This window comes from Jaculus jaculus, chromosome 8, assembly GCF_020740685.1.
Source record: "Jaculus jaculus isolate mJacJac1 chromosome 8, mJacJac1.mat.Y.cur, whole genome shotgun sequence".
Classification (NCBI taxonomy): Eukaryota; Metazoa; Chordata; class Mammalia; order Rodentia; family Dipodidae; genus Jaculus; species Jaculus jaculus.
In genome coordinates this window covers 3,646,264-3,661,621 of record NC_059109.1, presented here as the reverse complement: position 1 = coordinate 3,661,621, position 15,358 = coordinate 3,646,264, and the positions used below count along the sequence as shown (strand labels likewise).

At 44.3% G+C, this 15,358-nt stretch overlaps 1 protein-coding gene across 3 annotated transcripts in view; it reads left to right on the top strand.

Moving 5' to 3' along the window:
* Ilrun (inflammation and lipid regulator with UBA-like and NBR1-like domains) overlaps positions 1–15,358 on the top strand; it is a 77,950-nt gene that overhangs the window by 24,810 nt on the left and 37,782 nt on the right. For all 3 annotated transcript variants that reach the window (XM_045156248.1, XM_045156247.1, XM_045156246.1), the window contains exons 2-3: positions 2,952–3,106; positions 13,604–13,801. In XM_045156248.1, the coding sequence (XP_045012183.1) occupies positions 2,952–3,106; positions 13,604–13,801 (353 nt within the window). The remainder of the gene's footprint in view (positions 1–2,951; positions 3,107–13,603; positions 13,802–15,358) is intronic.

Genomic DNA, 15,358 nt, shown 5'->3' with positions numbered 1-15,358 from the left:
TCATTGAACTTAGGTCCTTAGATTTTGCAGGCAAGTGCCTTAATTGCTAAGCCATCTCTCAGCCCTTTTACAGCTTTTTGTTGAGGGAGGTTTGGATCTATCTATTAATATCACAAATAGATATTCTTTTTTAAAATTTTTTATTAGCATTTTCCATGATTATAAAAAAAATCCCATGTTAATTCCCCCTCCCCCCTCACTTTCTCCTTTGAAATTCCATTCTCAATCATATTACCTCCCATTCACAATCATTGTACTTACATATATACAATATCAACCTATTAAGTACCCTCCTCCCTTCCTTTCTCTTCCCTTTATGTCTCCTTTTTAACTTACTGGCCTCTGCTACTAAGTATTTTCATTCTCACGCAGAAGCCCAGTCATCTGTAGCTAGGATCCACATATGAGGGAGAACATGCGGTGCTTGGCTTTTTGGGCCTGGGTTGCCTCACTTAGTATAATCCTTTCCAGGTCCATCCATTTTTCTGCAAATTTCATAACTTCATTTTTCTTTACCACTGAGTAGAACTCCATTACAAATACATATTCTTTAACCAGGCAGTATCACTTATCCCACAGATACCCACACACATATACAAAATGATAGGTGCTTAAAGTTGTTTATGGAAAATTTGACCATTGGAAACATTCAAATTGGCTGGTTAAATAATAGTACGTCTATATAATGAATACAAATGTAAAAAGCAATGAGAGTACCCTTGAAGAAATATCTTCAAGATCCATTGTTAAGGTGATAAAGTCAAGGGCAGTGTATAACATAGGCTGATTGTGTAAAAGGAGGAAATAGGATGGCTGTGTGTGTGCGTGTGGGAATCATATGCCAGTGTACTTGTGTGGACATCAGAGGACAACCTTGGATTTGGTCTTCACCTTCTAGCTTGTTTGAGGGGAGTCTTATCTTGACCTGATCACTTCTGTGAATGCCGCCAGTTGAATTACAGATGCTTGCTACCACATCTGGCTACATGGATCTTGGAGATCCATACTCAAGTCCCACACTTGTATTGCAAGCACTTTGTCTGCTAAGCCATCTCCTTATCTCCTTAATCCCTGCTGAGAGAAGGATCTTTTTTAAAATTTATTTTTTATTTTCCAGGGTAGGTCCAAGTTGACCTAGAATTCATTCTATAGTCTCAGGCTGGTTTTGAACTCACAGTGATCCTCCTGCTTCTGCCTCCTGTGAGCTGGGATTTAAAGGCATGCACCACCACACTTGGCTGAATGAACTCTTTTTTTTTTTTTTTTTTTTTTTAAGGTAGGGTCTCATTCTAGCTCAGGCTGACCTGGAATTCACCATGTAGTCTCAGGGTGGCCTTGAACTCATGGCGATCCTCCTACCTCTGCCTCTTCAGTGCTGGGGTTAAAGGTGTATGCTACCATGCCCGGCTGTCTTAATTTGAGAGAGAAAGAGAATGGGCATGCCAAACGAACTCCAGATACATGCTCCCCCTTGTGTATCTGGCTTACGTGGGTCCTGGAGAATTGAACCATGATCCTTTGTCTTTGCAGGCAAATACCTTAACTGCTAAGCCATCTCTCCAGCCCGTGGCTCTCTCTCATATATATATATATATATATATATATATATAAAATTTTTAAAAAGATTTTATTTTTATTTATTTTTTAGAGACAGAGAAAGAGAGAGAGAAAAAATGGTCGTGCCAGGGTCTCTAGCCACTGCAAACGAACTCTGGACAGGTGTGCCACCATGTGCATCTGGCTTATGTGGGTTCTGGGGAATTGAACCTGGGTCCTTACTCTTTGTAGGCAAACACCTTAACTGCTAAGCCATTTTTCCAGCCCATGAAGTTTTTCTTTTTCTTTTTTTTCCCTCCCTCCCTCCCTTCCTTTCTATTTTTCCCTGAGGTAGGTCTCACTGTAGCTCAGCTGACCTGGAATTTATTATGTAGTCTCAGGATGGCCTTGAACTCATCATGGCAATCCTCCTACCTCTGCCTCCGAGTGCTGGGATTAAAGGCATGTGCCACCACGCCTGGCTCTTTTTTTTTTTTTTTTTTTAACTATTTGCAGTCAGAGAGATAGAGTAGAGAGGCAGAGAGAAAGGGCACACTAGGGCATCCAGCCTCTATAGATGAACTCCAGATGCATGCATCACTTTGTGCATCTGAGTTTATGTGGGTAATGGGGAATTGAACCTGGTTTGTTAGGTTACAGGCAAGCACCTTAACCACTAAGCCATCTCTCCAGCCCTGGATGTGCTCTTAATTGATTCTCTCATTTTTGGTATCTTGATAATTAACAAGTTTTCCAAGTTGTTGCTGAAGGTAGTTATTTTATATATGTATGTATTTATTTTAAGAGAGAGAGAACATGGGCACACCAGATCCTCTAGCTGCTGCAAATGAACTATAGACACATGTGCCCCCTTGTGCAGCTGGCTTATGTGAGTCCTTGAGAATTGAACCTTTGTCCTTTGGCTTTGCTGGCAAGTGACTTAACTGCTAAGCCATCTTTCCAGCCCGCCCTCTTCCTTCCTTCCTTCCTTTTAATATTTAATTAATTTATTTAAGAGAGAGAGAGAGAACATAGGTACGCCAGGGCCTCTAGCCACTGCAGATGAACAAACTCCAGATGCATTTGCCACCTTGTACATCTGGCTTTACATGGGTACTGGGGAGTCGAAATTAGGTCCTTTGGCTTTGCCGGCAAGCACCTTAACCACTAAGCCATCTCTCCAGCCCTAGTTTGTTACTTTCTGTATGAATGCTCTGGGAGAAAAGTGATACCCAGGTTTGTTGGCCCTTGTGTTTTTCCAGTTGTTTCTGAGGCAGAATCCATGGGTTTTAAGACTTGTGTGGTAGGAGCTTTAGGTTCTATGACAGACCCTGAGAAACAGACTTTTCGTTTGATTTGACACTTAGGATAGTAGTCTGTGGACAGGACTGAAGTCTTTTGCCTTTTTATTATAGGAACTTACAAGCAGCAATTGGCGCCTATTACGACTTTGAAAGTCCAAACATCAGTGTGCCCTCTATGTCCTTTGTTGAAGATGTCACCATAGGAGAAGGGGAGTCAATACCTCCTGATACTCAGTTTATAAAAACATGGCGGATCCAGAATTCTGGTAAGTATATAATGGATATTTCTCTGTTTGGTTTTTGTTTTCTCTTAATATATGTAGCTGAGGATGACTTTGGACTTTGGATCCTCCTGTCCCCATCTCCCAAGAGCTGGTGTGCCTCACTACACTTAGTTATGCAGTGTCAGTGGTCAAACCCAGGACCTTATGTATGCTAGGATGAACTACATCCCTGGCACCATGTAGGTCCAGCATGGCATTCAAACACAATCTGATACTCATTTGGTACTAGGTGCTAGGCTTGGATGTGGCAGAGGTATTGTCTCCACCTGTACAGTTCTACTCTGTCACTTATTTCTGCTCTAATTAACCTTCCCATCATTTCCAGCAGACTAGAGGAGGAATAGAGCAGAGTAATTGGGAAGAGCTGTGAGCATCTGCTCTTTTGAAAGCTCAAAGATTTTCAGCCACAAGGTGATTTTTTAAAAAATTTTATTGGGTGTGATAAAACTCAAGGGATCCAAGCCTACCTGTAATTGACTCAGTTTCCTTTTCAATACTTTGTAACTTAGTTCATTGTGATGAGGAAACATTAGCTAAATGAATTTTTTTCTAGCTTTTTATTTTATTTTTTGAAGCAGGGTCTCTCTCTAGCCCAGGCTGACCTGGAATTCAGTATGTACTCTCAGGAGACAGTGATCCTCCTACCTCTGCCTCCTGAGTACTAAGATTAGAGGTGTGTGCGCCACCATGCCTGGCTATAGTAGTGCTTGTCTGCAAAACCTAAGGATCCAGGTTCTATTTCCCAGTACCTGTGTAAGCCAGATGAACGAGGTGGCACATGTGTCTGGAGTTCATTTGCATTGGCTAGAGGTCCTGATATACCCATATTCCACCCCCCTTCTCTCTATCAAGTAAATAAATTTAAAAGTTTAAAAAAGATTATACTCTTATTTATCCATTTTGAGAGAGAAAGAGACAGAGAGAGGAAAGGAGGCAGATAGAGAGAACACCAAATGCATGTGCCACCTAGTGCATCTGGCTTGCATGGGTACTGGGGAATCAAACCTGGGTCCTCAGGCTTCGCAGGCAAACGCCTTAACTGCTAAGCCATTGCTCCTGCCCAGATTGTGGCTCAGTCAGTCTTTGCGGGTGGGAAGGTAAACTAACTGTAGTCCCAGGCTAGCTTCAAACTCACAGCCATCCTCCTCCTCCTCCTGCCTCCCTATGTCTGCCTCCTGAGTGCTCGGGTTAAAGGTATGCACTGCTGTACCAAGCAAGCTTCGTGCGGTTTTTGTTGTGGCTTTTTTTTCTTTTTTAAGATTTTTATGTATTTATTTGAGAGTGACAGAGAGAGAAAGAGGCTGATAGAGAGTGAGAGAGAGAATGGGCGCGCCAGGGCTTCCAGCCACTGCAAACGAACTCCAGACGCGTGCGCCCCCTTGTGCATCTGGCTAACGTGGGACCTGGGGAATTGAGCCTTGAACTGGGGTCCTTAGGCTTCACAGGCAAGCGCTTAACTGCTACGCCATCTCTCCAGCCCTTTTTTTTTTTTTTTTTGCTTTTTTTTGCTTTTTTTGAGGTAGGGCCTCACTCTAGCTCAGGCTGACCTGGAATTCACCGTGTAGTCTCAGTGGTCTTGAACTCATGGCGATCCTCCTACCTCTGCCTCCTGAGTGCTGGGATTAAAGGCATGCACCACCATGTCTAGCTTGTTGCTGTTTTTTAAAGTTATTCATTTATTGATTGATTGATTGGGAGAGGCAGATAAAGAGAATGGGTGCACCAGGGTCTCCAGACACATGCACCACATTGTGCATCTGTCTTATATGAGTACTGGGGAATCAAACTGGGTCCTTGGGCTTCACAGGCAAGCTCTTTAACCGCTAAGCCATCTCTCCCGTTCTGTGATTTGAGTCAGAGTCTCATGTACCCTAGGCTGGCCTCAGTCTCCTGATTCTCTTGCTTTCATATCACCACATCCTGGAAGCACAAGTGTGTGCCACCATGATGGCTTGTGAAATTTGTTTGGAAAGTATGATTTATTCAACAGTGTATTTTTTTTTTTTTTTCTGCAGTAGGGTTTCACTCTAGCCCAGGCTGACTTGGAATTCACTATGTACTCTCAGGGTGTCCTCGAACTCATGGCAAGACTACTACCTCTGCCTCCCGAGTGCTGCAATTAAAGGCGTGCACCACCATGCCCGGCTCTCAACAGTGTATTTTAAATTTAAGCCCTGCTTTGTTTACTTAAAAAATAAAACTCAGAGCTGGAGACATCTCTCAGTGGTTAAAGGTGCTTGCCTAGCAAACTTGCTAGCCCTGGCGGAACTCCTCAGTATCCCTGTAAAGCAGATGCACAAAGTGGCACAGGGTAAGAGCCCTGGTGTACCCGTAGGGTCTTCCTGTAACACCTAGTCCTGCCTCAGCCTCCAGGTGCGGGATTGTAGGCGCACACTACCACATCCAGCTACAAGGCAATGTGAGTGGCTGAGGAAGCTGGGCCTGGTGACTACCAGGCCACTTTGGGATATTAGTAAGTTCAGGCCAGTCTAAGCTACTTACAGAGAGACCCTGTCTCAAATAAGAAAAATATGTGTCTCGTTACAGAATAGCTATTTTACATTTCTAAAAGCCTTTTCTTGTTAAAAAAAAATTATTCTTATATTTATTTACTCAAAAAGAGAAAAAAAGTAGCCAGGCGTGGTGGCACACGCCTTTAATCCCTGCACTTGGGAGGCAGAAGTAAGAGGATCACCGTGAGTTCGAGGCCACCCTGAGAATACAGAATGAATTCCAGGTCAGCCTAGACTAGGGTGAAACCCTAACTGGAAAAACAAACAAACAAACAACAACAACAAAAAAAAAACACAAAAAACAAAAAGAGAGAGAGAAAGAATAAGAAGCAGAGAGAAGGAGAGAAAGGGCGTACCAGGGCTTTCAGCCACTGCAAATAAACTCCAGATGCATGTGCCACCTTGTGTATCTGGCTTATGTGGTCCTGGGGAATTGAACCTGGGTCCTTTGGCTTTGCATGCAAGTGCCCTAACCTTGAAGCCATCTGTCTAGCCCTTTTTGGTTTGGTTTGGTTTGGTTTTTCCAGATAGGGTTTTGCTCTGGCCCAGGCTGACCTGGAATTCACTATGCAGTCTCAGGTGGCCTTCAACTCATGGCGCCTACCTTTGCCTCCCAAGTGCTAGGATTGAAGGTGTGTGCCACCATGCCCATGTATTCATTTGAGAGAGAAAGAGAGAGAGAGAATGGGTGCACAGGGCCTCTAGCCACTGCAAAGAGGAACTCCAGATGCATGTGTACATTTGGCTTACATGGTTACTGGGGAATCAAACCCGGGTCCTTTGGCTTTGTAGGCAAGCTAACCACCAAGCCATCTCTCCATCCCCCCACCCTTTTTTTTAAGGTTGACCTGGATTCAGTATATAGTCTCATGGTGATCCTCCTACGTCTGCCTCCCAAACACTAAGGTTAAAGGTGTGGGCCACCACACCTGGCTTGGGCCTCTTGCTTTATGATTTGCTCTCTAGACAGTTCCTCAGTGGGATTGTAAGCTAGGAAAGAGCCCATGTATAACGGCTAGAAAGTCAAGTAGCACACTGAAGAGCCTGCCTTCGCCTTGACTTGGGACAGGGTAGAATCTCTTGAGTTGGCTCTTGGTTCCTGTTACTTCAGTTTAAAGCAGCCTGTGACTTTGTAGCCCTTCATCCTACGTGTGAAAGTATTTGCTTATGTCTGATTTTCTCTTGAAAGTTGGACGGCAGTTGTTGAGATTTAACTTTCGAGGTACTTTACACAAGTAACTTCTGTTTTCTCACCTTTCTGGAAGTTGTTTGAGCAGGTGAAATGAAGCCCTGATGGTTTCCATTTGGCCAGAGAGGAAATGGCCTCTCATCACTGAGTAGGAGGTGAATTATTAGAGGGAAGGTGTGGCTGTGGGGGGAGGGAGGCTCTTCAGCATCCTGCTGCTCTGGCCTGTGTCTTCTCTGGAAATAAAGTAGCAGCATAGAATGGGCCCATCCCGGCTCTTGCCGGCTCTTTTAGCCTGCCTTAAGAGAAGAGCGCTTACTGAGAGAGTTCAATACTTAGTAAGTTTTTCACACCTCTTGCCTGCAAAACTTTAGGTGTGTCAGACATTCAGTACACGCCAGGTGAGACTTGTAGGAACTGCAGATGGATGCCCTAACAGCTTCCCCAAAGAAGAGAAATGTCATACACTTTCGTGATCCTTTTTTAGGTAGGTCTCGCTCTAGCCCAGATTGGCCTGGAATTCACTATGTAGTTTAAGTCTGGCCTTGAACGCATAACAGTACTCCTACCTCTGCCTCCTGAGTGCTAGGATTAAAGGCACATTACCACTATGCCCGGCTTGTAATACGCTTCAGAATGAAGCCTTTAATATTTACTACATACATGCAAAATTCCGTGGTTGAAACTTAGGTCGTTATTTAAGCTTGGGAAACCTTAAAATTAGAAGTTCATGTTAAAATTTGAAACTGTTTTCCTAAAGTAGGGCTCGGGTTATAGTTCAGTTGGTAGAGTGTCTTGCGTGCATGAGATGCTGAGTTTGATCTGCAGCACCACTAAATATTAAACATGGAGTAGACAGAATTCTCTTTGTCACCAACCACTCCGTAGCGTCGTGGTTACTACAGTACTGTATTATCGGTACATGTCACATGTTTCTCATGGTTAAGTCTTCGTGACCAGCATGTGAAGAACGGTTTGACCAACTAGCACGCGAGAGAGCGATGGCTGTGCTTGTGTGGAGTTTTCTTTAGGGGTGCTTGCTTGTTTTTGTTTTTCCAGGTAGGGTCTCACTCTAGCCCAGGCTGACCTGGAATTCACTATACAGTCTCAGGATGGCCTTGAACTCACAGCAGTCCTCCTACGTCTAAGCTAAGGCGTGTGCTACCATGCCTGGCTTAGACTTTTTTTTTTTTTTTTTTTTTTAAGCTGTTAAGGCGTTTGTTTGCCTGTGAAGCCAAGGACCCTGGTTTGATTCCCTAGAACCCACATAAGCCAGATGCACAAGGTGGCACATGTGTCTGGAGACCGTTTGCAGTGGCTGGATGCCCTAGTGTGCCCATTTTTTGTTTTTTGTTTTTTGTTTTTTTTTTTGGTTTTTCAAAGTAGGGTCTCAATCTAGCTCTAGCTCAGGCTGACCTGGAACTCACTATGTAATCTCAGGGTAGCCTCATACTTTTGGTGTTCCTCCTACCTCTGCCTCTGGAGTGCTGGAATTAAAGATGCGCATCACCATGCCCAGCCCATTCTTTGTCCGTGTGTGTTTGTGTGTGTGTGTGTGTGTGTGTGTCTGTCTGTCTGTCTGTCTCTCTCTCTCTCTCTCAAATGAGTCTTTTCCTATGGTATAGAAAGATTTATCTTTCCAACTAAGCCTGCTAGTTATGGAGACTTCATTTGAAGTTCTACTATTCTTAAATCTAGATTTTAGATATGCTTAACAGATGAACCAGTATCCCCCCCTTTTTTTTTCGAGGTAGGGTGTCTCACTCTAGCCCAGGCCGACCTGGAATTTGCTATGTAGTCTCAGGCTGGCCTTAAGCTCACAGTGCTACTCCTATCTCAGTCTTCTGAATGCTGGGATTAAAGGCGTGTGCCACCATGCCTAGCTTCCCTTTCTTTTTAAAAAGTTTGTATTTTAAAAACATTTTATTTATTAGAGGGAGAGAGAATGGGCAAACCAGGCCTCTAGCCAGTGAACTCCAGATGCATGTGCCACCATGTGCATCTGGGTTGCATGGATTCTGGAGAGTTGAACCTGGGTCCTTAGGCTTCGCAGGCAAGCGTCTTAACCACTGAGCCATCTCTCCAGCCCCTTAAAAATATTTCTTTAAAGCTGGGCATGATGGCACACACCTTTAATCCCAGCACTCAGGAGGCTGAGGTAGGAGGATCACCATGAGTTCAAGGCCGCCCTGAGACTACACAGTGAATTCCAGGTCAGCCTGGGCTAGAGTGAGAGACCCTATCTCAAAAAGAAAAAAAAAAGAAGCCGGGTGTGGTAGCACACACTTTTAATTCCAGTACTGGGCAGGTAGAGGTAGGAGGATGGCCATGAGTTAAAGGCCACCCTGAGAATATAGAGTGAATTCCAGATCAGCCTGAGCCAGAGTAAGACCCTACCTCAAAAAAAAAAAAAAAAAAAAAAAGTATGTGTGTGTGTATTTATTTATTTATTTGTAAGAGAGAGACACATACACGCAACATACTATGGGAGTGTCAGGGCCTCCTGCCACTACAAGTTACAGACACAGGCATCACCCTGTATGTGCATCTTTCTTTACAAAGGTACTAGGGAATCAAACTCAGGCCACCAGGTTTGCAAGCAAGGGACTTTATCCACTAAGCCATCTCTCTAACCTGAGTATTTTCATTTGGTTTTTTAAAGTGTGTGTGTGTGTATGTGTTTTTATTTGAGAGAGAGGGAGAATGGATGTGCCAGGCCTGTAGCTCCTGTCCTTTTGAGGTAGGATCTCATTTAGTCCAGGTTGCCCTGGAACTCACTCTAGTCCAAGGCTGACCTTGAACTTATATCAGTCCTCCTACCTTTGCCTAACAAGTGCTGGGATTAAAGGTGCACACTCAGCTATTAAAAAAATAATAATTTATTTATTTTATTTAAGAGAGAGGAAGAGGCAGATATAGAGAGAAAATGGTTGTACCATGGCCTCTAGTCACTGAAAATGAACTCCAGACATGTATGCCACCTTGTGCATCTGGCCTACGTGGGTACTGGGGAATTGAACCTGGGTCTTTAGGCTTCACAAGCAAGTATCTTAACCTCTAAGTCATCTCTCCATCTACTCCTTTTTTTTTTTTTAACTTTTTGTTTTGGGGAGGGGGTGATTAAAGGTGTGTACCACCATGCTCAGCAACCACAGTTCACTTTAAAGGGGAGATTACCCAGTTGTTATTTTTCTTATTACTGTTGGGACCTGAAATTTAAGTGGTCTCTCTCTCTCTCTTTTTTTTTTTTAGTTTATTTATTTGCAAGTAGAGACAGACACACACAAACATGTGCACATCAAGGCCTCCAGCCATTTGAATTGAACTCTAGATGAATGTGCCACTTTGTACATCTGGCTTTACGTGGGTACTGGGGAACTGAACCAGGGTCATTAGGCTTTGCAGGCAAGCACCTTAACTGCTGAGCCATTTCTCTAACCCTAAGTGGTCTGTTTACAAAAAGATAATTCTGGGCTGGAGAGATGGCTTAGCGGTTAAGCGCTTGCCTGTGAAGCCTAAGGACCCTGGTTCGAGGCTCGGTTCCCCAGGTCCCACGTTAGCCAGATGCACAAGGGGGCGCACACGTCTGGAGTTCGTTTGCAGAGGCTGGAAGCCCTGGCGCGCCCATTCTTTCTCTCTCCCTCTATCTGTCTTTCTCTCTGTGTCTGTCACTCTCAAATAAAAAAAAAAAAAAAGATAATTCTATCTCTATCTGTCCCTTTCTCTGTCTCAAATAAAATAAATAAAATAAATAAAATGTTTTAACACTATATGAAAGGCTGGAGAGGTGGCTCAGCGGTTAAGGTGTTTGCCTGCAAAGCCAAAGGACCTCATTTCGATTCCACAGGACCCACGTAAGTCAGATGCACAAAGGGGCATATGCAACTGGAGTTCATTTGCAGTGGCTGGATGCCCTGGCATGCCCATTCCCTCCCTCCCTCCCTCCCTCCCTCCCTCCTTCCTTTTTCTCTCTCGCTCTGTGTCCCTCTCTCTGTCTCAAATAAATAAAATGTTTTTAAAAAGGTAATTGTGTGTGCTTTATTGTCTTTATTTTTTGAGGTGTGGTCTTGCTCTAGTCCAGGCTGACCTGGAATTCACTATGTAGTCTTCAGGCTGGCCTCAAACTAACAGCAATCCTCCTACCTTGGCCTCCTAAGTGCTGAGATGAAAGGTGTGTGCCACTACCCCTGGACAAACTTTAAAAAATATTGTGTGGGTTTTGTTTCTTTGTGGCAGTTTGTCAGTCTATCGAAGGCTGACTTGGAAGTCAATTTGTAACCTAGCTGGCCTTGAACTCACAGCAGTCCTCCTACGTTAGCCTCCCAAGTGCTGGGATTAAAGGTTTAAGCCACCATGTCTAGCTCTAAAAAATTTTCTTTAGTATTTTATTTATTATTATTATTTAATTTGACAGAGAAAGGGGGGGGGATGAGTGTACCAGGGCCTCCAGCCATTGCAAACAAACTCCAGACACGTGTGCCCCCTTGTGTATCTGGCTAATGTGGGTCCTGGAGAATCAAACCAGGGTCTTTTAGCTCTGCTGGCAAATGCCTTAACTGCGGAGCCATCCCTCCATCCCTAGTATTTTATTTTTATTTATTTGGGAGAGAGAAAAAATATAAATGGGCATATCAGGGCCTCTTGCCACAGCAAATGAATTCTAGATACGTGTTCTACTTTGTGTGTCTGGCTTTACGTGGGTACTAGGGAATGGGACCGAGTCCTTCAGGCTTTGTTAGGAAGCACCTTTAACTGCTGAGCCATCTCCCCAGCTCTTAAAATTTATTTGTTTATTTATTGAGGTATGGTCTCTCTCTAGCTCAAGCTTACCTGGAATTCACTATGTAGTCTCAGGCTGGCCTCTGACTCACAGTAGTCCTCCTACCTCAGCCTCTTGATAGGTAGAGTGGGAGAGAATGGTTGTGCCAGGGCTTCCTACCACTGCAAATGAACTCCAGATGCATGTGCCATTTTGTGCATCTGGCTTTCTATGGGTACTGGGGAATTGAACTTGGGTCCATCAGGCTTTGCAGGCAAGCAGCTTAACCACTGAGCCATCTCTCCAGTCCCCTTTAAAAATTTATTTACTTTTTACATGTATGTGCATGTGTGCACATGTATCCACATAGAGGCTAGAGGTCAGCATTGGATTTCTTTGTAGGCTACTCTCCATGGGCCTTACTTACTGAGACAGGGTCCTTGTGAGCCCAGAGCTTACTGGTTTCGCTTGACTGGTTAGCCTGCAGGCTGTAGGAATCCTGTCTCCACCTGCCTGGCATTGTGGGGGTGGTAGAGATCTGAACTCTGGTTCTCATGCTTCCATGACAAGTGCTTTACCACTGAGCCACCTCCTTAGGCCCTAAAAAAGCAGTTTTTAGGGTTGGAGAGATGGCTGAATAGTGAAGGCACCTGTCTGCAAAGCCTCAGGACCCATGTTCAATTCCCCGAGACTCCCATAAGCCAAATACACAAGGTGGCACATGTGTCTCGAGTTTGTTTGCAGTAGCTTAGAGACCCTGGTGTGTCCATTCACTCTCTCTCTGCCTCTTTGTTTTTCTCTTTCAAATTTTTGGTTTTTCGAGGTAGGGTCTCTAACCCAGCCTGACCTGGGATTCACTATGTAGTGTCAGGGTGGCCTTGAACTCACGGCAATCTTCCTACCTCTGTCTCCTGAGTGCTTGGATTAAAGGTGTGTGCCACCACGCTCAGCTAATAAAAAGTTTTTTTAAAAAGCAATTTTAAATGAAATAATTTAGATACTACTTTTGTATATTTCATCCTCTTAACTCTTTGGGAAAACTGTGAACAGTAAGATATATTTTTGCTTCTCTGTTTTATTTATTTATTTACCTTTTTTTTTAATTTTAATTTTTATTTTTATTAACATTTTCCATGATTATAAAATATATCCCATGGTAATTCCCTCCCTCCCTCCCCACCCCCACACTTTCCCATTTGAAATTCCATTCTCCATCATATTACCTCCCCATTACCTTCATTGTAATTACATATGTACAATATCAACCTATTAAGTATCCTCCTCCCTTCCTTTCTCTACCCTTTATGTCTCCTTTGTAACTTACTGGCCTCTGCTACTAAGTAATTTACCTATTTATTTATTTTGGATTTTCAAGGTAGGGTTTCACTCTAGCTCAGGCTGACCTGGAATTCACTCTGTAGTCTCAGGGTGGTCTTGAACTCACAGTGATCCTTCTACCTCTACCTCTCCAGTGCTGGGATTAAAGGCGTGCGCCACTGGCCGGCTTCTCTGTTTTGTTTGTTTGCTTTGAAACAGTTTCTCAGTATGTATAGCTAAGGGCAGCCTAAAACTTGCTATGGTAGCTCAAGCCGGTCTCTACTCACAGTTCTCTTGCCTTAGCCTCCTGAATGCTGGGATTACAGTCATGTGCTACCAGATTTGGCCATATTTTTTCTTAAATTTAAAAAGCAGTTTCCCAGAGGTGTGGCTTTTGGAGACATCTCCGTGGCTCCTCGTGGGCATTATTCTTCGGAGCTGTGGATTCGACACGTGGTGTGGCGTGCTGAGAGTCCAGGAAGCACGGCTCTTGAACGCCTTACCTTTTCCCTTTGTACATTCTCATGGAGACAGGCTGCTGGCCAGAGACAGTGGTTCTCAGGGCTTCTGCTGAGTGGTGTTAGGGACTGTGTAGCTTGGGACGTGTAGGGAGAAATGCATGAGGTTGCAGAGCGGTTATCACATACTCTGTACAGTATAGGACTGCCAGTTGCCTAACATTGTTTTCTTTTGCTTGAACTCAGGGGCAGAGGCCTGGCCTCCAGGGGTTTGTCTTAAATATGTCGGGGGAGACCAGTTTGGACATGTGAACATGGTGATGGTGAGATCGCTAGAGCCCCAAGAGATTGCAGATGTCAGCGTCCAGATGTGCAGCCCCAGCAGAGCAGGAATGTATCAGGGACAGTGGCGGATGTGCACTGCTACAGGACTCTACTATGGAGGTGAGTATGTCTTTGTGCAGCCCAGGGTAGAGGAATTAGAGCCACGCCTCATAATCTCCCTCGAGTTGCTCACAGAACTTGTTGAATTCGTAAAGGAGTATGCGTTTTACCCATGCGGCTAAATCACGTGACTTTAATGACGAATTGGTTTAGTCCTGTCCTTTTGTCCTCAGAATTTAGAAATCAGAGTACACAAGATGTGTGTGTCCTTCCAGCTTGATGATATGTCCAACTGCTTATATCTCTTACTCCTTCCCTTTATTGCCACACATTTTTTGTTTGTTTGCTTGTTTGTTTGTTTTTTTTTGAGATAGGGTCTCACTATAGCCCAGGCTGACTTGGAATTCACTCTGTAGTCCCAGGCTGGCCTCAGACTCACAGTGATCCTCCTACCTCTGCCTCCCAAGCGCTGGGATTAAAGGCGTGCACCACCACGCCCAGCCTATTGCCCCACATCTTGAACAGTGACTTAATTTGCTACATTTTCTGTTCACTGTGCAATCCAGTCCATCTTTTGCCCATTTCCCATTCCAGTTGTCATGTCCTGTAGTCTTCACACAGCCTTTATTCTAGCTGGCCCACTTGTTGTCATTCGGTCCTGTAGTGCAGATGTTTCTTGGCTGTGATGACTCCTTACCTGTCCTCTATTTTTCCTCCTCCTCCTCTCTGTGTGCTTTAGTCTTGGTCCTGGAATCGCTGTGTTCCGAGCTGAGTTTCGCTTGTGCCACCCTTGCGGCTTCAGCTGCTGCTTGTGTGCTGAGCACAGGTGATGCACTGCTCGATCTCTGGCCATGACCTGTTTTCAGAACTTCCAGTCTTTGTTTTAACTGCATATTGGGCAGAACATTTGGATGTTCTGTAGATGTTTGAGTTTTAACATCTCCCAGAAAAAAGCTGCTGTTACTCACCTCATCGGCCTTCTGGGGTAATTGGGCCAGAAGCCTTGGATTCACACTTGTTCATCCATCTTCCCTAATCACCACTCAATTCCTGTTGGTTCCATTAACTCCTATGCCCTGGTGATCCAAAGAGAAATAGTTCTTGCCCTCTGAGAACTCTCCACTGGCTTCATAGCCTTTGGAATTATTTCATTCATCCTGGAATTAACGTTCTCATATTAGCCAGTGGAGGCTTGCAATATGTTTGTAATCTCAGTAAGGTTTTAACAGTAGAGTGTTTCACCATGCTTGTGGGACATTGTCACTCGCCTTCTTTGTGCTGGCTGTAATGAATCCAAATTCCGTGCTGTATGATTAAGGCACATAACAATCTTGCCTGGCATCATTCTCACTTAATCAACCCCCTATGCTCCTGGATACGTGTGTGTGTGTGTGTGCGTGTGTGTGCATGCGTGCGTGTGCTCATCAACGTGAGTGTGGGCGTCAGGTGCTGTCCTTAGTTGCTCTCCACCTTACTCTGTTTTCTTTTTATTTATATATATATTTTTTTTGGTTTTTCGAGGCAGGGTCTCACTCTAGCTCAGGGTGACCTGGAATCCACCTTACTCTTTGAGGCAGGGTCTGTCATTGAGCCTGAGGCTTACTGATTCAGCTAGAC